At 48.7% G+C, this 21409-nt stretch overlaps 10 protein-coding genes across 10 annotated transcripts; 5 read left to right on the top strand and 5 right to left on the bottom strand.

Annotated features, from left to right (window-relative positions):
* Nucleotides 1-118: 118 nt before the first annotated feature.
* N7511_006427 (SDR family oxidoreductase) lies at nt 119-1145 on the top strand (the record flags this gene model as incomplete). Its single annotated transcript, XM_057128804.1, has 3 exons — nt 119-427; nt 480-574; nt 626-1145. 3 exons carry the CDS (start codon nt 119-121, stop codon nt 1143-1145), a joined length of 924 nt encoding a protein of 307 aa, XP_056983360.1.
* A 625-nt stretch (nt 1146-1770) lies between these two features.
* Nucleotides 1771-2684, top strand: sdh2 (succinate dehydrogenase iron-sulfur protein subunit SDH2; the record flags this gene model as incomplete). The annotated part of the gene is made up of 3 exons (XM_057128805.1): nt 1771-2113; nt 2163-2314; nt 2364-2684. 3 exons carry the CDS (start codon nt 1771-1773, stop codon nt 2682-2684), a joined length of 816 nt encoding a protein of 271 aa, XP_056983361.1.
* A 2576-nt stretch (nt 2685-5260) lies between these two features.
* On the top strand, nt 5261-7134 carry N7511_006429 (cytochrome P450; the record flags this gene model as incomplete). Its single annotated transcript, XM_057128806.1, has 5 exons — nt 5261-5462; nt 5524-6428; nt 6505-6615; nt 6692-6858; nt 6960-7134. The coding sequence occupies 5 exons, from the start codon at nt 5261-5263 to the stop codon at nt 7132-7134; spliced, it is 1560 nt and encodes a 519-aa protein (XP_056983362.1).
* A 1104-nt stretch (nt 7135-8238) lies between these two features.
* On the bottom strand, nt 8239-9225 carry N7511_006430 (kinase-like protein; the record flags this gene model as incomplete). Its single annotated transcript, XM_057128807.1, is given in 3 exon segments — nt 8239-8419; nt 8472-8853; nt 8868-9225. The coding sequence occupies 3 exon segments, from the start codon at nt 9223-9225 to the stop codon at nt 8239-8241; spliced, it is 921 nt and encodes a 306-aa protein (XP_056983363.1).
* Nucleotides 9226-10061: 836 nt separating this feature from the next.
* Nucleotides 10062-11043, bottom strand: N7511_006431 (uncharacterized protein; the record flags this gene model as incomplete). Its single annotated transcript, XM_057128808.1, has 6 exons — nt 10062-10157; nt 10209-10332; nt 10382-10472; nt 10528-10635; nt 10694-10745; nt 10906-11043. 6 exons carry the CDS (start codon nt 11041-11043, stop codon nt 10062-10064), a joined length of 609 nt encoding a protein of 202 aa, XP_056983364.1.
* A 2481-nt stretch (nt 11044-13524) lies between these two features.
* N7511_006432 (uncharacterized protein) lies at nt 13525-14385 on the top strand (the record flags this gene model as incomplete). The annotated part of the gene is made up of 1 exon (XM_057128809.1): nt 13525-14385. The coding sequence occupies one exon, from the start codon at nt 13525-13527 to the stop codon at nt 14383-14385; it is 861 nt and encodes a 286-aa protein (XP_056983365.1).
* Nucleotides 14386-14627: 242 nt separating this feature from the next.
* N7511_006433 (class II fructose-bisphosphate aldolase) lies at nt 14628-15503 on the bottom strand (the record flags this gene model as incomplete). The annotated part of the gene is made up of 1 exon (XM_057128810.1): nt 14628-15503. One exon carries the CDS (start codon nt 15501-15503, stop codon nt 14628-14630), a length of 876 nt encoding a protein of 291 aa, XP_056983366.1.
* A 630-nt stretch (nt 15504-16133) lies between these two features.
* On the top strand, nt 16134-17583 carry N7511_006434 (NAD(P)-dependent oxidoreductase; the record flags this gene model as incomplete). The annotated part of the gene is made up of 3 exons (XM_057128811.1): nt 16134-16389; nt 16466-16959; nt 17026-17583. 3 exons carry the CDS (start codon nt 16134-16136, stop codon nt 17581-17583), a joined length of 1308 nt encoding a protein of 435 aa, XP_056983367.1.
* A 288-nt stretch (nt 17584-17871) lies between these two features.
* N7511_006435 (SET domain-containing protein) lies at nt 17872-18855 on the bottom strand (the record flags this gene model as incomplete). The annotated part of the gene is made up of 1 exon (XM_057128812.1): nt 17872-18855. One exon carries the CDS (start codon nt 18853-18855, stop codon nt 17872-17874), a length of 984 nt encoding a protein of 327 aa, XP_056983368.1.
* A 365-nt stretch (nt 18856-19220) lies between these two features.
* On the bottom strand, nt 19221-21308 carry N7511_006436 (uncharacterized protein; the record flags this gene model as incomplete). Its single annotated transcript, XM_057128813.1, has 1 exon — nt 19221-21308. The coding sequence occupies one exon, from the start codon at nt 21306-21308 to the stop codon at nt 19221-19223; it is 2088 nt and encodes a 695-aa protein (XP_056983369.1).
* Nucleotides 21309-21409: the final 101 nt, after the last annotated feature.

A 21409-nucleotide genomic window follows, 5' to 3' on the forward strand; every position in this document is an offset into this window, starting at 1 on the left:
ATATAAAAGGCCTTTGCGTTCATTGAAATATGATGTCTATTCAATATATTACAATTGACTTACTGTAGTGGTCCGTCGCTTGATAAACAACCTCTCTACCGTATCCTACCCTACCACCATGACTCTCAAATATCTCATCACAGGAGCAACCGGTGGCCTTGGGTCACGAGTACTCTCTCACCTTCTCGCAAATGTACCTGTTTCAGAGGTTGTAGCAGCATCTTCGAAAGATGCGAACCGAAAACAGTTTGAAGACCGAGGAATTGCTTTTCGGGTGGTCAACTATGAGGACCCTCGTTCGCTAGAAGCTGCATTTGAAGACGTGGAGAACCTGCTCTTTGTGAGCACTAATACCTTTGATGTCGAGAAGCGCCGCAACCAGCACCAGAACTTCGTGGATGCAGCGAAGAAGATGAATGTCAAACATGTATGTCAAGCCATCTTTCCTTATGAAATAACCCAACTGACGTTTGTCACAGGTATGGTACACATCTCTCGCATTCGGCGGATATGATTCAGATTCCAAGGCGGACGTCCAACAAGCCCATCTATTGACAGAGGAAATGATGAGACAGTTCGTTCAGGCCCGACCGTGAGCTTCGGCAGTTCCACTAACATCAGCCAGGGCCGGTATCAACTTTACCTCTGTTCGCGAGGGTTTATACACCGAAGCCTTTCCAGTGTTTATGGGTTGGTATCCCAACACCTCAACTGTCTACCTCCCGTCCGACGGTCCAGTAGCATTCACCTTGCGATCAGAGCTAGGCGAGGCCACAGCGCGATTGATGATGCGTGGAGGACATGACCGGAAGATCGTACTCCTCACCGCACAGCAGACCATCACATTCTCCGAAATTGTCGACGTGATCAATGAGACGACAGGCCGACAGGTTCAATTCAAGCTTGTGTCCCCGGAGGAGTTCGTCGCTTTGAAAGCAGCGACCGACGAGGGAGGCAAGTCGGAAGGATTCTTCAAAGCCTTGACATCTTGGTACGATGCGATTTCGAAGGGGGAGACGTGTACGATTGATCCTCTGATGGCGGAATTGCTAGGTCGGGATCCCGTGGCGCCACGGGATGCTATACGGGACCTGATGAAGGATCGAGACTATGAGTGGCATCAGAACTATGTCAATCGGAATTAGTAGTCAGAATGTGTATATAAAAACAAGCTAAAGTCAATGACAACAACAATGACCATGACATGTGAGGCGACATGACGTTTCCGAGGTAGCGGAGAAGCAGTTACCCTGTCGGCAACCGAACCGGAAGTGGCCTTGGAGCCTGAGGCAGCCACTTTGCAGTTTTTGGGGATTGTGGGGGATCCAGGAATAATTGGGGAGATCAGGGTAGATTCGATATTGGGGAAGACAATCGTATTTTGAACCAGACTGCAATAGTTCATTCCCACTCAATTGAGTCCAAAGGCAGTCGGAAGAGGTGTCGGCAGTAGACAATTCCCTTCACAGAGAGACGCCGTGTCCGCCCGACGCTTGCAATTAGCCTCGATGTGATTGGCGGAAACTGGATGAGTCAGCAAGTAGCCGACTCTCAAACCCGAGGTTAGTGTACAGACTCCTTTGGACTTCATTTTGTCGTGAATATCTGGTTTCTGGTGGCTAAGATCCCTAGAGATCCCTATTTCAGTACTGATTGTTTGATCATCTCCCCTCTTCTGCTCTATTCTACCTCTACTCAGCTCATTGCTGTCTCTTCTCTCCCATCTGTTCCTCTTCCCCCAGGTGTTTTTTCACCTTCCGATCGCCCGCCATGGCCTCCCTCCGCACCACCTCGCGCCTCTTCGCGGCGTCGCGGCCAATGTTCCGCCCTGCCTTCGCTCGCACCTATGCGACTGTTGAGCCTACTCCCACCGAGCAGCCCAAGATGAAGACCTTCAAGGTCTACCGCTGGAACCCGGACCAGCCCAGCGAGAAGCCCCAGATGCAGTCCTACGACCTCGACCTCAACAAGACCGGACCCATGATGCTTGACGCCCTCATCCGGATAAAGAACGAACTCGACCCTACCCTGACCTTCCGCCGATCTTGCCGTGAGGGTATCTGCGGTTCCTGCGCGATGAACATTGACGGTGTCAACACCCTCGCCTGCTTGTGTACGTTTTGCGATCTTTCCAGTCTCGACTAAAGCTAACCCACGTCCAGGCCGCATTCCCACGGACACCAAGTCCGAGTCTCGCATCTACCCTCTGCCTCACACCTACGTCGTCAAGGACCTTGTTCCTGATCTCACCCACTTCTACAAGCAATACAAGTCTATCAAGCCATACCTCCAACGCGACACCCCCACCGAAGACGTAAGTTGATCGCTCCTGTATCTAGCGAAGCAAATCTAACATTTACCAGGGTCTCGAATTCCGCCAAAGTCCCGCGGACCGCAAGAAGCTCGACGGTCTCTACGAATGTATTCTCTGCGCCTGCTGCTCAACTTCCTGCCCATCATACTGGTGGAACAGCGAGGAGTACCTCGGACCCGCCATTCTGCTCCAGTCTTTCCGCTGGCTGGTCGATTCCCGTGATGAGAAGACCGCTGAGCGCAAGGCTGCTCTTGACAACAACATGAGTGTCTACCGTTGCCACACCATTCTCAACTGCACACGGACTTGCCCCAAGGGTCTGAACCCCGGTCTTGCCATTGCCGAGGTCAAGAAGATGTTGGCTGTCTAGATTTGGATCTAAAACGGAGTACGGAATTTTCTTTTCTGTCCAATGTGTTTCCAGCTGTATTTCCTGTGTTTCTCTTCTATACTTGTTCTATTTTTTCTCCGCTTTTACGGATGTTTCCATAGGTGTAAATTGTGGACCTTTGTTTCTTACTGAAATGCACTGGTAGTCCATTTGGCATTGTACTTTTGTTGTATTCACTCTTTTTCCCTGTTGTAAATGCACTTTCTTTGTCTGTTGAACATGCGCTTTTATACTCCACCTAAGCACTCCACACGCTGACTAACCTGCCTGCTTAAGGTAACTTACAGCAATGGGACCATACAGCTACCCACAACCCTGATCTTCCCTGGCGAATCGCAGTCTTCGCATATCAGCAACGTTCCCTTTGGCTCAAAGGACGCCTGGAACGGACCCAAATGGGTGATCAGCCGCTACTTACCAGAGCATGTCTCAGAGATGATATGTTGTTATTGAGATGGAATAGGTCAAGTGACGACTCTCATCAATCTGATATAGTGGCAATTTGGGGATTAGGGAACACTCAGCCCATAGTTTCACTATGTGGCAGCATAGCAAATCGAGGATTGATAATCCACCTGATTCATTAGAATGCCAACTGTTTGATGCAATGTCAGGGATAAGATAGGATGTGAAATATAATACTCAAACGCTAATAGGTTACTAATTCATTAGTGGCATCAAATTATTGGTGGAAGGGGCTTTTTAGCAACTGACTATTTGTCGAAGTCCATAAAGATTCTAGAATAATGGATAACATCCGAAGACCAGAGCCCAGTCGAGGGTTCTCCCGTCAGCTACCAACATAGAGAGAAACGATACACACCAGTCTGTTGGCCCTGACGATAAGAAAGTTTCAACATTGAGAGCATTCTACATCCGCCTTTCAGTAGATGGGAGTGACAATTACCTCCGCCATCTTCAGTCACTTCACACCAACCGACAACTATATGATCGTGCTCTGTCGTTAATCAACGGCCTGTTGACGCCACTACGATCACTAGGCTCGTTCCCGTCTCCTTCCGAGCTGGCTGGGCAAATGCTAGGAGATGACCGTCTGAAGAGAGAGTGCCTTGCCCGTGATGGTAGTGGATATGTAGTGACAAGATTTTTCGACGAAGCGCCTCTTGAGAGAGGAAGGATCCATCAGTACTCATAGAATGCGTGCATTTTATCTCATATATCGTGGAGAACGGAGTCTGAAGGCTATGTGAAACATATCATCTAGACAAACCTTGTCCGTCATTTCCCAACGATACAGGCGATGAACTTCATCCGGCAGAATATCAACGACACGAATAATGTGATGGCTATATCCATTCAGTTAAATGGGGCATCTGATTTGAATTGAGTATTTGGACTTGTCAGGGGAGTTGAAAAGCATCAAAAAAGACTTGATACTTTTCAGAGTTCAGCTCCTTAGCTCTATATGTCATGATATATGTAAATTAAATTTCGTGTATAACAGTAAATCAAGTCTAAAATACTCTCACAATATATAGTAACAGCCGATATCTATATTATAGATGTTTTCTACAGAGTATAGCGTTATATAAAAGCTCAGAACAAACAAATAGTGATAAGCGAACCCCCGAGCATTTACCCGGCGGCTATATAATTAGCCCCAAAGCGGTCAACCAACCACGAGCTCAGAAATCGTAATAAGGGAACACGTGATTACCAATCTGGGCTGTTAGCACAGTTGGTAGTGCGCCCGCTTCGCATCCGCGAGCGTGCGGGAGGTCCTGGTTTCGATTACCAGATAGTCCACGTCGATTTCTTTTTCTTTTTGTTCTTATTTTTCTGTTTATTTTTGCTGACTATCTCGGCCTTCGCTCTCGCTCTCTCTCTTATTGGTCAATCTACAAATAAATTCCATATTCCATTGTTCGCGCGTGTCTAATGCAATGCATAAGAATTCCACCCCGACTCCCGCCCAACTTTGTAATTGGCCGGTTCGAATGCTGGCGCGCACGAGGGATTGGGGATGAATGGGTGGATAACACAACCTGGAGCATGCACACCCGGCCTAGCTGCATACATATCACATTGGTGTTCGCATGGGCTAGCCGATGTACGGATATACGATACAGATGCAGATACGCTGTCCATTGTTGTAATTACCGGGGTGGGCGCCGGTTCTAGTCCTAGTCTTAGCCTGAGTCCAAGCGTGCGATGTGCCCTAGGCCTGCAGCCTGCATGGGGGCCAGAGATCGGATGACCAACTCACCGAGTCGCCGCAGCCATTCGTGTTGCTCCCTTTGTATAATTTACCTGTTCTGTTGGTGGGTTGGTGGGTTGGTGGTGGTGAGCTAGTGGAGGGGGACCGTTGGCTAGTCCCCGGTCTTGGTATCTGGATTTAGGTAGCCCCTGCATTGGTGGTGTGAAGCTCTAGATTTGAAATTCGGTTCTAGTAGGTCAAGTGCTTTATTTTATGTTATATTACCCTGCAGGGCCCCTGTTGGATCCATTTTCTTCTTTTTTTCTCGTCTCGCTATTTCTGTCCATTGCCATACTCTCTGTTGAGCCTCATGCGCTGATCTTGCTTGTGTATCACCATGATGGAGTACACTGGGACCGTGGTGGCGTCCCTTATTGGGCTTTTGGCGCTGAACATTGTTTACAATTTATATTTCCATCCGTTGTCGAAATTCCCTGGTCCGAAGATTGCCGCTGCTTCATTCTTCTATGAGTTCTACTACGATGTCATCAAGAGTGGCATGTACATTTGGGAAATCGAGCGCATGCACGAGATATACGGTACCTTTATCCCCTCCATGGGTTGGAAGTATAAACACCCAACTGATCTGACGCCAAACAGGACCAATCGTGCGCATCAACCCACGAGAAATACACATCAAAGACTCACACTACTACGACGAAATCCACGCCGGCAGCGCGCGCAAAAGAGCAAAAGATCCCAAATACGCCATAGCCTTTGGCGCCCCTTATTCCCTAGTAGGGACAATAGGCCACGACCACCACCGCTTCCGCCGCAATATCCTGAATAACTACTTCTCCAAGCGCAGCGTGCAAAGCCTGACGCCGCTGATCCACGAAAAAGTCGACAAACTAATTAGCAATTTTGAAAACGCCCACAAGGCCGGCACGGTCCTTCGGCTTCATCTGGATTTTGCGGCTTTGACGGCTGATGTCATTACCCATTATTCTTACGGCTGGAGCCACGGCTACCTGGATGAGAGTAGTGGCTGTCTTAAGAATGATCTTGTGGATGCGGTGAACGGGTTGATGGTTATGTGGCATATTAACCGATTCTTCCCGTTCCTGATTACGGTTTTTAGGGCTGCACCGCCGGCACTGTTGCGTTGGTTGCAGCCCTGTATGGCTGATTTGTTTGATTTGAAGAGTCGGTTGCGGCGACAGGCTGCTGAGACAGTTCAGAAACAGGAAGAAAGGAAGAAGAGAGAGGACAAGGAAAAGAGTGGGACTGTGGACCAGGGCCAGGAGGAGCGCTCGACCGTTTTTGATGCGTTGACTAGCTTGGATGTGCCGGCGAATGAACGCGGTCTTGATCGGCTGGAGGATGAATCGGCGTTGCTTCTTGGCGCTGGGACTGAGACTACTGCCCGTGCGATTGCCGTGTCTATGTTTTATCTCACGAAGAATAAGGAAATTCTAGCCAAGCTGCGACTTGAGTTGAAGAGTGTGCTTCCGACGCCTCTGTCTAGGGCTTCGTGGACGGATTTGGAGAAATTGCCATACTTGGTTAGTTTTGCTCTTCACCATCACAGAATTCGAGCCAGTATTTGAAATACAGCTAACACCATGCTCTGCTCCTTAGACAGGCGTTGTAAACGAAGGTCTTCGCCTTAGCCATGGCATGACAGCCCGCCTAGCGCGGGTCTCGCCGACCGAGCCCATGATCTACAAGGACTGGGCAATCCCCGCCGGAGTAAGTAAACAATACTCATTGTTCCGTCGCATACATGTCCATGCATAAACTAACGTTGACCGAATGCAAAATCCAGACCCCAGTCAGCCAATCAAATTACTTCGTCCACATGGACTCAACACTCTTCCCTGACCCTGGAACTTTCGATCCAGAGCGCTGGGTGCGCGCAGCAGAGAAAGGCGAATACCTCAGTCGCTTCATTGTCTCCTTCACAAAGGGGAGCAGGCAATGTCTCGGAATGAAGTGAGTTCCCACTTCCCTTTTCATCCCCGCCCCTAGCAAGAATCGACTCCACAATCTTGCGGTGTGCACTTGTACAATTTGGACTAACGGGGAAAAAATAGTCTTGCCTATGCCGAGATTTACCTAGCTTTGGCACATATTGCGCGTCGGATTGATTTTGAACTTTACGAGACTACCGTTGATAATATCACTGTTTATCGTGAGTTGGGCATTGGATGTCCCAAGACTGGTCTTTTGGGGGTTAGGGCTACTGTATCGGGAATTGTGAAGGTGTGAGAATGAATTGGGATGTTGGGCTGGTATTTGTTCTGATGTCTATATTTTCGAGTCGATTTGTTTTGTGGATGGGTTCATAATCCTTTTTTTTAAATCATGATTCAGGATATGGGTTGAGCGTTTAGAATTTTCCCACTACTGTACACCTTTGACATGTTCTTGAGTTACGGTTGGCGGATGGGCTGATTTAAAATGGGACTGATATGCAGACAGGGGTCTAGTGTCCTTCCTATTTGGGTGCATACATATAGTGCTTTCTATTCGCTGCGGGGATTTAGTGTACAGCACATGTGCGTATTGGGGTTGGGGAAATCAATACTGTATCCAGGGTGTCGGGTTAGCTGTCTCATGCCTATTTGGGTTAGGGGGCTTAGAATCTGATGTCAGATCTTGTGGACTGGCTTGGATTTGCTTTTTCTTTATTCTTTCTTCTTGGCGTATTGTTTGATCTTGGTTTTGGGGAACCAAAATTCTATATGTTTTAGCGTTGGTGTCGGCCAAATATACAGCTAGGGCAGGGACAGGCATTGTGCATTTTATATGCCCCTATATATAATAGACAGGATAGTGTCTGCCGGGTGGGGCCTTTTCGTGGATATTTGAGGATCAGATTCCAGAGGAATGAGGTATTTCTCGTATGCCATTTGAATTACTGTAACTTGGTCGTGGCAATATCAGTCTTGAACGGAATCAGTTGACGGTCTTGCCGTTAGAATGATTGTTTTTTGAATATCAAGTGACTATGCCAGGTAAAGGGCTGAGTTGCACATGATGGCGAGTCACAAATCTACCGCTGACGAGTAGAGGGCACATGATAAACATTGTAACGCTTGTTAATCGGGCTCAAACGGGTCCCCTAATTGCCCTGCAGAATTTCATCCAAAACACACTTGTGTGCCCAAATCTAAGCCATATCGATGTAGTCATATGTATACAGTCTGATCCTCTCGAGTCGGCTTTCTTTTGCAGAGCGCACCCGGAAAAAGGTAACCAGGATACCCGCACAAGAAAAGCTCCAATATTAGGTATTTCAGATGTCTTTGAGCGTGGGGAGAGTACTGAGCGTAAGTAGCGGGAAGCACGATTGCAAATCTACTTTTGTTTTCAATCTTCTGCAACCGACGTTTGAGGAGCAACAATGGTGGATCTCGTCGGTATAGAGCATTCACGCTCAGCCTGTTTGCACCATTCAAGTGGGTATTCTGGCATTGGATGAGCGGGAACGGGGGGAAGATCTGTTGTATGTCTCGACAATCTTTGGCGTGACATTGACTCTGTATTTTGGCTGAAAGCAAATGAGCAATAATCGAGTGATGCCCGGAGCTCCCTGCACTTACAATGGATACTTTTGGATATTTCTCCACGCACATAGAATGGCGTCTTTCTGCGCCATTTCATAATCTGACAAAGGCTTCACCAACTGCAAGAGGAGGGAATTGAAATCTCCATCTTTTCTATCAACTATCCACTGCACGCAGAACTCAAACAATCTTGGATAGAAGCCGGCAGAAGCCCAATCAAGAAGACAGAGAGATCCGTCTTCCGGCCATAAGATGTTCCGAGGTGCTATATCCAGATGACAGAGTACGAGCTCACAGCCCTGTAAAGCCAAGATCGGGTTGTGCGCAAATAGCCGGCTATTAAACCATTTCTCCATTCTGTCAAGACTGTCGAAAACCAAGTCATCGGTTTCGGGAAATATAAGGCCGCGACAAGCACCTCCATAAAGTGACCCAGGAATATTATATCGAAATGGTCAAGCACGCTAGCAACCCTCTGAATAACGCTAGCATCATCCAAAGGATCGATGATTTTCCCTTCTATAAACTCCATCACGATATAGCCCCAGCCTCGTACATCAAGGAAGAAATCATACACACGTGGGACACGAGCTATGCGGTTGTCCACAAGTTCATATGCTATCCTTTGATTTTCATATTCTTCTTTTGTCACATCTGGGCCCCATTTGACGACATGATGGTCGGAATGTCTGATAATCCGTTTGCCGTATTGGCTAATAATGTTGTCAGGCAACGGATTTGCACAAGAAGCGATCACTGAGGCTCGTTGCAAGTCTTCGGGGAACGCCATGCTTCTGCAATGGAAGACGAAGTGTTGCGGACAAATATATTGACGAGCAAAAAATATGGGCCAAGTTTAGGTCTATACCTTGAACTAGTTAGAAATATCACAGGGAAAGATCTTTTTCCTTGGGAACAGGTCATATAACAGGGTGCGGGGCGGTGTGAAAAACAAAGGGTAGAACATAGATAACTTAAGTTAACGATTAAGAGTTCTAAGTTGGTGACTGACTATATTTAGACAAGGCTAGCGTAGTGTATTCTATCAAGGTGAGTTACTAACTTAGGTACTCCTGCGTCAGACTTAGGTCGTGCTCAGTGAGGGAACTAGACTATTCAGTGAGCGAAAAGCGGCATAGGGTGAGCACTTAACGGACGGGGACAGCCAAGATTTATCAGATATTATTTTGTCTACATGCATCCGCAACGTATACTATGCAACAATTCGAGGAATATGATCGAAAGTCGGACCATACTCCTACTTTTCACCTTGTTTGAATAAATCCTACCAAAATCTATATTATCTCTTAGCCGACTCGTTATCTCCGATCCCTCTTCGCTTGCCATCTCAGAACGAAGAAGATAGTAATGAAGAGCACAGTAGCCACAACAGAAAGACCGAGATATAACTTCGCCCCAATTCTCCAATGTGGCGCCTCAGACGCGGGGTACGCAGCGATGGGCAAGAATGCACTGAAAAGGTACGAAAAGAGAGTCCCGGTTGCAAAGAGAACCGTACGCACTTGGGGTTCTCTTTCGAGATGTGCAGTTGCCCAAGCACAGAGAAGCATAGTTGAGACCCTGTTCTTGTCAGTGGATATCCAAACATCAAGTCAAGTGGGACACTCACGCCCCGGCATAATTCATATACCAACCGGCCATGTAGGCACTTTCACTTGCAGGTCTTATGATCAGGATGATCAGCGATGTGATGTTGATTGTCTTTGATTATAGTTAGTATCAAGTGATTGGTTCTTATTAGCAGATACTGACTGAATGAAGTAGTAAAAACGGCAGCCGTGCTCCGAGGTAATCACTGAACCCACTGAAAAGCAGCTCGGCAACGAGTTGGATTGCATAACCTGCAATTGGCAGGTAGTTGAGCATCGCAACTGAGCTAGATGTACCGGTTAGACTTCGCCACTTGTAAAAGGGATAGTTCTTACTATTTCGCGGTTCCGTCGGGATTTTTAAGGGACTTGAGCCAAAGGTTGAAGTAGTTCGAAGGTGTTTGGTTTGTTCCGATCGACCAAGCAACTATAGAGGTTGGTTAGATCGATTCAATTGCAGACAATTATCGTAATCCGCTTACTTGCAAACAGCCAGATATGCCAGAATCTAAAGCAGCGTAGGAATGTCTTGACGGTAATTCCAACCTGGGGATCACGGCCTATTCGCCGAGTTCGTTCTCGCGCAACCACTATATCATAATATTAACAAAGGGACTCAAAAGTCGTAACAAATGAGAATAAACATACCAAGATCTCTTGGTCTGAGGTAAACTTTGGCAAGCGGATTCGGGCGATCGGGCTAGATAAACCGGTCAGCTCGTACTCAGGCGTTGTAACAACTCAGTACTGACAAAGCCAGGTAAAAGAACGAATGCGACCAAAGCCACGAAGATAGTACAGACACCCTAAAATATCAGAACATAGCTAACAGTTAGGGGAGAGACCTGAAGACATCTCACATTGATGATAAATGCCCATCGCCAACCGGTTCGACCGAGGACACCCTCGAGATTAGTGGAAAGAGCACCCTGCATCACACCTGATAACATAGCCCCGACAGGCTGGGCAATATTATAAAGACTCATTCTCAGAGCCATTTCATGGGGCAAGTACCATTGACTAAAACACAGTGAGCACGCGCTTCTGTTCAAGCGAAGAAAAGAGCTCACCTGATGATAGTAAAGTAGCCAGGCCACGTTGCGCCTTCAAAGAAGCCGATGAGAAATCTGAGTCCGTATACCTATGGAGATAAAATGAGTTGGAGAACTTGGAATGACGGACAAATTCGTTTACCTGCTTTGCTGTGGTTACCGTGGACAAACAGCATGTCAGTACACCCCAAATAACCTGCAGACAGTCAGAGCTTTGGATCTAGATATCATGTCGTATGTACTACTCACTTCGCATGCAGGTAGCCATATGGATGGTCCAATATGGGATATGATGATGCATGAGGGATATAGCATGATCATATAACCGATGCTATTCCTGTCAGTGGGAACAGTACAATGCATAACGTTAACCTTAACGTTGACGAGCAACGTACTTGAAGAAAGTTGTGAAGTAGTTGAGCTCATTACCATACAGCTTTAGATCTGTCTCCATCCCCGAAACGTAGGCATTGTTCTTCAAATAGTTAGAATGATACTTGCTTTCGGGGTTATGGATCAACACACAATATTTGTTTGGTCTAAGTACTTGAAGGCGTAGCCAAGAAAGCCGATCGTCAGAAAAAATAGATCGAGACGCCATACCTATACAGACATCAGAATTTCGGACTATGAGAAAACAGTTTAGGTGCGTACTAAAGCTCGCTCTTCTTTTGGGTCGGTTTCTGGGACGGAAGTGACCGTGCTTGTCGCATGTTTTGTATTTGGAAGGACCCGCGGAATCATAATGCCGTATGAAAATAAATAGATTCTAATGTTTAATCACGGTCAGGATGGCTATCTTTAAGCTGGGAATAAGTTATTTGGCGTTAGTGGAGCTGTCGGGGATGCAATGGCATCATCGTCGTGAGAGAAGACGCATCTGCAGCTATGATCAACTTGTGTAATGCTGCTTCTTGATCTACGCTGATTTTGGTACTGAAACAGATCAATCATTTGAAAGGACTTAAATATTGCCTTTTAGGCATATCAATCATCCAAGCGCTGGTGCAAATTTGTATATTAACTCACGATTGTTTGGAGATGAGGGGGCATATCGCACCATTATAGCTGTGATGACAATCTCTTAGATCAATTAGCGCCTAAATATTGATGCACCAGCAATTTGGCCCCAATATTGTGCCATTGTTATCTTGTTCCATATAAGAAAGATCCAGTAACGCTTGGCTTTCTTCACTTTGAAATAATACTTTGCGACATTCACTCTGAGCTGGGACTGGGAAACCACGACTATAGCAGGGAAAATCGAAAAGGCGGCACCGCACAGGAGATCTGAAAGTCTTTGGAAGAGGGTGAAAAAAGGCCGATCGCAACTCGAATTGGCGGTGTTGACAGTGACACTATTGCTATAGAGTGCTTGTACCGCCATGTCTTAACAAAGTGAAAAAGGGCTGTAACCCAAAGCCGCTCCGATAGTCAGCATTTTACCAAAGCTATCGAGCCAAAGATGTTTGATCTATCGGAGAAGGGCCTTTAATCGAGGGGATCATGTACGATGCAACGTAGTTTGCTTAGAGTAATGTGCTTGGACAGCGACAATATCTGACGCGATATACAGAGTATGTTGTTCAAAGGCGTGATAACAACATCGAGTGTCATTTGGTGCAAAGTAGGCTGGTATAATGCTGCCATTGGGGTTGAGGAAGCAAGGGGTGAACAGGGTTGCTAGGGGAATACCTCTCGCGTGCCGAACACCCCTACTCGCAGTTTGTTGGACCTTGTAAACAGGCCTTTGCGAAAATGAAGTGCTTTTGCTAAGGCTCGAGAGGCCCCTTGAATTAAGGCTCTAGGATCAATACCACTTTTTCTGATGGACGAAGCTACGACCGGTTTGATTCCAATTGCAATAGCAATTGTCACTTGAGTATACTGGTCACTTTGGTGATTCTGGTATATTCCACAAGAATTAAATTGGCATTGAAGCCAGGAGCTTGAATTGCGCCACCATGTCAACCTTTTTTCTACATGCAGGTGCCGTTGCACGCTTCCATTGTTGCGAAACGATGATCGACAGTTGCTTCTACTTATGTAAGCTCTTCCGAACCTCTAACAAGCTTCTCGGGGCAAGTATTCGGCCGATCATTCCACAGATTAAACATAGTTCGGGACTTGAGTCCCCAAGCTAGCCCTTTTTCCAACCCTCCCATACCCATAGGACATAGTACACTCTCTGCTATGCTGCAGTCGTCACCACATCAGCCCAGCGATGCTGATCCTTATGTACATAGGCGTGAGGCATGAAAGACGCGGCAGATCGCAAACCATAACAGACAGACCTGCTATACTTGTCCAACATAAAAGCCATTATATCCCTACCTCCCGATCGCGAACCAGTCCTTCATTCTTTTCTCTGACCTTTAATACTTTCATTTATTGACCTCAACTTGGGCTTCCGACCAACCACACATCATGCACTACACATACATCTCCCTGGCGTTCTTCGCCGTCGGCGCCATCGCCGCTCCAGCTGCCCGTCGCTCGAACTCCGATGCTTTCGGCGACATGAGCGACATGACCTCTGGCTTCCCCTTCGGTCCATCCGGCTCTTCTACCGTCACGGATGAAGACAAAGACGATGGATTTGGCGACTTCGGCAATGGCATCTCCAGTGCTATGGATGCCTACCAGCAGGCCGAGAGTGCCAAGATGTCCGCCCAAAACCCAAGCACTCCTAGCCCTACCCACGCCGTGCAGGAGGCTCCCAGCGAGCCCAAAGCCGATATGCTCGAGGCCGCCCCCAAGCCCGAGACTCACAAGCACAAGATTCCCGAGCCTCCCTCTAAGCCACTGGTGCCTGCTGTCCCAGCTATTCCTGCTGTTAACGCCGAGCCCAGCCACATTACGCCTACTCACTCTGCTAAGGCCGAGTCTACACACGCTGTCATGGCCGAGCCTACCAGCGCCATGAAGGCTGAGCCTACCAGCGCTATGAAGGCTGAGCCTACTAGCGCCATCAAGGCCGAGCCCACCCACTCTGTCCAGAACTTCCAAGCTGCCATGCAATCCAAGCCCCCGGCTCCTGTTGTTTCCGAAGCCCCCATCGTCTCCAAGGCCTCCATGATGCCCATGGCTTCTCAAGCCATGGCTACTCCTACCCACTCTCTCATCCACGCTCCCTCCAAGAGCAGCTCCGTCGCCGCCTCTTCCAGTGCTACTCCCTCTCCCAGCGCCTCTGCTGCTGCTGGTCCCGTTGGCAACCTTGTTGGTGGCCTTCCTCTTGTTGGACCTCTCGTTAAGGGACCCCTTGCTGGACTTGGCCTCCGTCGTTAAATTCAGTATTGGAGTGATGATATGTCTGCAATGTCGGATACCCCTTGTATCAAATAGTCCGTTGGTCACTTCCGCTCTTTTTGTATCTGAATACCTTGGCAATCAATTGGTGGCGCGCTTCTAAACTTTCAGGGAATTTTCTATATACCAATAAATTTAATTCACAGCATTTCAAAAGCAGCGTTCGCTACCAGGCTACTATTTTAACAAAGAAATCCAATTGAATCAAACATCAACCCCATCTAAGTCGCCGGATATCTCCCCCCAGATCCCAACCGATCAATACAACCCTCCACAGCCTTCTGCATCGCATTCGTCGCCTCCTCCAGCAAAGTAGTCAAAGGCACCTTCCCAGCCATCTCCGACTGCACCCTCACATACTCATTATTCAAGACCTTATTAATATTCACCTTGGACACGCCACAATCGATACACATCTTAAAGATCTCCTCCGTAAACGGATCCGCCCCATGCAAGACAAGCCTCACCTCACCCCCAACCGCCTCATTAATCCCCCTCAACCGCTCATACTCCAACTGAATCCCGCGCGGCCCATACTCCCCATGCACATTCCCAAAAGCCGGTGCCAGCCAATCAATCCCGGTATCCACAAATTCCCTACTCTCCTCCGGCGTCGTCAGCAACCCCTCCAAATCAGCCGTATCCGCAACCCCATCCTCCCCGCCTTCAATCCTCCCAGGCTCGGCTTCCGTCGCGATCCCGCGTGCATGGCAGTACTCCACCAGCTCGCGCGTCAGCGCCAGGTTCTCTGCTTTCTCGTAGTGCGACATGTCGACCATGATGCTGTCGAAGCCGCCCAGGTCCGCCGCGTACCGGATGATCTCGGGCGTTTGCGCGTGGTCCATGTGCACGGTGACGGGGACGCGCGCTTTGCGCGCTGCTTCTGCGGCTGCGTGCACGAGCAGCCCGTCCGCGTAGTGGATTGCCCAGGGGAAGAGGAGGATCATTGCGGCGGAGTTCTTGGCTTCGGCGGCGCGCACGGTTGCTAGGATGCCTTCGACGTTGTAGCAGCACATTGCGGGCACGCCGTAGTGGTTTGTCGCGGCGTGGTCGAGGATGCGCAGGGCGCGGTTTTCTTTGAGTGGCGCTAGAGGCATTGTGCTGTGGGATTGTAGTTGTGTGAGAGGGGTGTGGTTTATGCGCTGCTCGTGCTTCTTTCAATGCGCTGGTTATATACTCCCTGCGCTCGCATGTTGTCCGACCCTCGGAGTTGGGCCGTATTGGCTACGTCATGTGGGGGACTTTAAACATTCGGGGAATTCTCCGATTAGGGCTGCTTTTCTTTACTTTTGCTTGCTTGGATAGATATCACCTACGGCTTGTTCTTTCAAACCCTGTTGCTCATGTATTGGTCAATCTTACTATGGCCGAGGTACTACACGCATACCCGTGCATGGACGTTTGAAATCCCCGAACCCACAGCTAGGAGTACAACCCCAACCCTGACACACTCCAACATGGACCCTGGAACCTTTCAATTGTAAACTCCCCGGCAACTCGGAAAGTCAGAATCCAATAGATCCCAACTCGGCTCGGTTTAGGCTAAAGCCAAGGCAAGCGGCACTCGGACGTTGTCCGAATCAACCCTGGGCCTCGAACTCCCCCAGACAAGTTCCCCTCATAAAACCCCCACGCATCTGATAATTCTTAAAACTCAACACATCCGACTTCAAAACATTGTAAATATCTTCTGCCTCGATCTATATACCCATTGTTCACAAACAACCATGTCCAAACCATCCGTAGGCTTCGTCGGCCTAGGAGCCATGGGCTTCGGCATGGCCACCCACCTCGTGAAAGAAGGCTACCCAGTCCACGGCTACGACGTCTTCCCCGCCTCAGTAGAGCGGTTCAAGGCCGCCGGCGGAATCCCAGCCTCCTCGCTGATCGAGTCCGCCCAAGACAAGCAATTCTACGTGTGTATGGTTGCGTCAGCGCCGCAAGCGCAGAGCGTGCTTTTCGGTGAAGGCGGTATTGTCAACGGTAAGCCAAAGAAGCATTCACCGTCCCTCAAACTTGAAAAAGAACAATTCACTCATTGAACCCTCCCCTCGGCCAGCCCTCTCCAAAAACGCAACCCTCCTCCTCTGCTCCACCGTCCCAGCTACATACGCCCAGTCTGTGGCGTCGGAGCTGCAATCCTGCGGCCGCGGCGACATCCTGTTCATTGATGCGCCTGTTTCGGGGGGCGCGAAGCGCGCTGCTGATGGTACCCTGTCTATTATGGCGGGGGCGTCGGAAGCTGCGCTTGAGAGCGGGCGGTTCCTGTTGCAGGCTATGTCTGATTCGAAGAAGCTTTACCTCGTTCCGGGTGGTATTGGCGCCGGCAGCAATATGAAGATGGTGCACCAGGTTCTGGCGGGGATTCATATCCTTGGGGCTAGTGAAGCTCAGGGGTTTGCGGCGCAGTTAGGTCTTGATGCGGTTCAGACGGCGGATGCTATTAAGGCTTCGAATGCTTGGACTTGGATGCATGAGAATCGCTTACAGCGTATGCTGGAGGAGGATTGGCATCCGGGTGCTAGTGCTTTGACTATTATTCTTAAGGATGTGGTGTGTATCTCTTCGCTTGGGTTTTGGTTTGGAAGGGGTATTTGCTAATGGAGTTTACGGTTGCAGGGCATTATTACTACTTCTGCTCGTCAGAGCCAGTTCCCTGTTCCTCTTAGCTCGGCTGCTGAACAGGTCTATCTCTCGGCTTTATTGCAGGGATATGCGGCTGTGGATGACTCGTCTATGGTGCGCCAGTACTTTGCGGAACCGATTATGAAGGTTTCCAGCACGAAGTCTGCTGAAGAGACTGCTGAGGCTCTACGGCTTGTGCTGGATTTGATGGAGGTTACTAATCTTGTTGCGGCAGCTGAGGCTATTGCATTTGCTCGCTATCTCAATGTCGATTTGAAGCAGTTCTTTACTCTGGTCAGTGATGCTGCTGGAGCTAGTCGGCAGTTTGTGACAAAGGGCTTGGAGATGATAGAGGGGCGTATTGGGCAGAGCGCAGGCTCTGAAACAATCGATGCTGCTATCTCTCGTCTAGAGAAAGCTTCGCAGAAGGCTCGGGATCTACACTGTCCGTTGAACTTGGGCAATGCAGCTTTGAGTGTGCTGTACCTGTCTAAGAAGGCGGGTCTGGGTGCTGAAGGGAGTACTAGTGTGCTGAAGATTTTTGGGAACTGATTTAGATATACCACTATGTTTTGTAGATTCAATTGATTCAATTCCTTTTCGATATGAGAAACATGCCACCCAGGTCAGTTGTTATTCTGGCTTCAAATGGTTTTCTAAATCCATTTCACTCGAACCAATTGCTATTCGTAAATGCGCTACTTCTTACGGTATGCAAGTGAAGATCCCAAATGATGGCTATTAAAGCGTTGATTAATTTATCTGAGAGCGCAGATGGAAAGAAAACCATATTCAAACCCCCCAATCATCTCCCAGTGTCAGTACGTACGGTAATGCACATCAACCCTCGAGAACCCGCTGCCAAAGCCACTGCTCAAACCCTTCACTGTCCAGCGATCGACGATCCCGCAAAACGGTCTTCCAAGCAAACGAACAATACCCAGCCAAGTCATGTCTCTCAGGATTCTCAATGAACGCACGAACACCCTCATAATCATCCACTTCCCCACCAGCAAAAAAGATCTTCTTGCGCATGTACAAAGCCGCAAAACAGCTCGCACGGGCAAAGTCACAATTAGCAACACAGAACTGGAACGCATCAAAGTAGACAACACAAGCCATAGCACCGAACTCCCCTTCCAGCTGCAACAACATCAAAACATCACGACAGAACTTCAGTCCACGTCTCGGATTGTGAACCAGCAAGTTGCCCTCCGATATCGACTCTTGCATCTCCATTATGCGGCGTCTTCTTCTATCGCTCGCTGCTACCGCCTCGGGGGATGCGATACAAGCAACACAGTAGCAGGAGAACCGGTGCTGCATGGATATCATCCGACGACGCTCCTCCCGCGACATGATCCAGTCTTCCGTTGAGAGGTAGCTGACGGTGATCTCTTCGCCTTCCTGTATTTCCTTCACGGCGTGAATTGTTTCGCGGGACATATTGGCGTTCCAGTAGTAGACGGCGTTTGTGGAACAGCTGTGGTTGAAACGGGAACAGAGGAGGAATATCGCGGCGTGGGGTGATTTGGGTCCTAATGCAATTCCGTTGGTTCTCATGATGCCTTCGATTGGATTGTACTCGGGGTACCGGTTTTCGAGGCTGAAAAAGTCTTGTTGTTGATGGAGGTCTAACACTTCTAGCTGGGCTTGGAAGGCAGAATCTCTTTGTTCTTTTGAGGCTTCTGGTCTGACGAGAGGAATTTCGCAGAAGATGGATTCTGATATGATTAATGTGCCGGCTTTTATGTCTTCCAGGGCGACTGCTCCTTTGCCTTTGCTTGGAACTTCTTGTATCTTGAACAGGGGATGGGATGCCATTTTGAATTGAGTGTGATATGTGAAGAGTGAGGTGAGGTAGGAGAATGAGGTAGGAGATGAGGAGCTCAGCTGCATTAAAGGATGATGATGTTGTGTGTTTTGTTGATAGAGCTGGAGTATTTAACAAAAGAACTGACTGAAATAGAAAGCCATGTAGCAAGCATGTTTTCCCCAACACATCATGAGCTCTGGTCTTTGCTTCATCGCAATAATCTTACAAAGCTATAGAATGAATTCACCAAAGAGAGCCTTCTGCCACTTATGATTACCCTACAAACCCGAACATATAAGAACATATCTGTCATTCTATTCCTATCAGGATATCCAACAAAACAAATGAGAAACAAGGACTACAAGAGAGAACATCACTCCTCAAAATCCGACGCCAAAACAACGTCCGAATCCCACATAACCCGCAACGGCTCAAACATACCCATTTGGCGCGCATCCTCAGCCGATAAAGCAGAAACAACCCCAGAATACTTATCCCTGGAGCCAGGAATGCGAAGCGGATCCCTTAATCCATTCTGCACAACCGCCTCCTCCGAAGGCCCAAACATGTACCCATAGTACAGATACTGACTCCTCTCCGGAGCAGCAGACCAACCAAGTGCACAGCATCCCTTCGCATGCTGGCCATCCCTAAGCCCCATATCCACCGCTTCCTCCAAAGAGAACGCCTCAACAAACCCATAGTACTCATCAAGTCTATCAGGCATCCGTTGCGCTTGCTGCATCCCCATATTCTCAGCGTCCACCTTGCTAACCGCATCCATAGCACCGCAGTAGACATGTCTTGTACGCGGTGGGATGGAGAAGAAGGCCTCGATGCAACATCCGCGTGCATGCTGCGGATCCATCATACCCATTTCGATAGCATGTTTTTTGGAATCTGCCTTCATAACACCGTAGTACTTTCCAAGCTGATCGAGCGCAGGTTGGACTTCCTCAATGCCCCTTTTCTTCACTGCGTCCTTGGAGGCGGCGTATACAGCGCCGTAGTACAGATGCCATGGGGCAGGAACTTTGTCGCAGCAGCCACGAGCATGTTGCGGGAATTGGAGACCCTGTTCCTGTGCATCTGCTGCCGAGTGGCCTTCCATGAAGCCTTCGTACTCACCGGGCATGTTGGCGACTGGAGCGAAAGCAAATAGACCCTGTTCCTCGGCTTCTTGGTCGGAGTTTGCGGAGAATATGCCATCGAATACATGCATGCAGGGACTTCTGGCAATTGGGCTTGTATTCTCCTTGTTATTGGAGAGACAGATGGGCCTGGGCCTGAGTGCTGGAGGGCTGCTGCTGGTGACTGGGGCTTCGAGCATGGACTCCGTATCCCAGAGATGGGAATCTTCTTCGATGCCTAGTTCGGTGTTTTGGTCGCGCTTGTCAATCTGGTCTTTGAAGAATGATGCCTTGTCGAGAAGACTTGAGATTATGGCTTGTCGGCGGTACCTTTCGTAGTCTTCTTCGATTCTTTTCGTGACTGTTGCTTCAATGCGTGCTGAGGTGCGCTCCAGGTTAGCAATCCACTCGTAGGTGGGATTATACTCTTCTTCAAACGCTGTCTCGGTATAATCATCATCCTCCTCTGAGGCGATATATGAAAGGGCATCAGCAAAACTGCAGTCACTTTCATAATCGGTTTCCGGGGTGTTGGGTCGCTCGGCATGTATATCGTCTGTTGGATCATCCAGACTGCGGATGCGGCTGTCAGTGGTAGTAGGAGGCTTGATGATACCAGCCTCCATCAGGGCATATCGCCAGGTCTGTTCCTCTTCAACATTATCCGGTGATTCGTCAGTACTGCCCTCACTTGAAATGTCATAGTCGGAGCTATCATAGCTGGAAGTAAAGTAGTCAGAAGTAGACAAAGATGAGACGAAAGAATCGACAAGATCAGGCGGCAAGTCCAAAGAGCTGGAATATGTCTCTGCGCGGCTCTCATGCAACAGTGGTGATGTCGAGCAGCCAGATTCGCGACTAGAAAGAGTGTCAGTCCTGCGCACCCGGCTGGATTGAAAGGTATCAACGAGGTCGTAGAAAGGTTCTAAAAATGCATCGCTCTGATCCTCATTGTCAGCGCTGAAAGCCGTGTTAAGATCACCCGATGGTGCATTTTCGAAAATATCCAATGGGATCTTGCTCACCAGCCGAGCTTCAATTGTAACCAGAGGTCCAGCAACGTCTAGGCCCTCGATACCAGAAATAGCCTCGTATGTTCCAGCCTGCTGGTTGTCGGGGGATATGTTTCTGGTCCATTCGTATTCGCACTGCACGCACATGTAGGACTGTGTGGGATCTGCCAAATCGTGAGCTATCTGAATCTCTGGACAGGAACAGCTTTGGGTTGAAGTTGCGAGGAGCATTTTATTGGTGAATTCCTGGCAGCTATCGACAGTCCAGTTACAGATATGGCCGCAAATGCAGTAGTGGTGATAGGTGTGGTAGCACATTGTGAGGGATGTACTTGGGGGTAGAAGATAAAGATGGTGTAGGCTGAAATTGGGAGGACATGTCTGGTTTTATACAATATGCACGCCATCGCAGACTCCTC

This window comes from Penicillium nucicola, assembly GCF_028828085.1.
Source record: "Penicillium nucicola strain IBT 29836 chromosome Unknown utg000006l, whole genome shotgun sequence".
NCBI lineage: Eukaryota > Fungi > Ascomycota > Eurotiomycetes > Eurotiales > Aspergillaceae > Penicillium > Penicillium nucicola.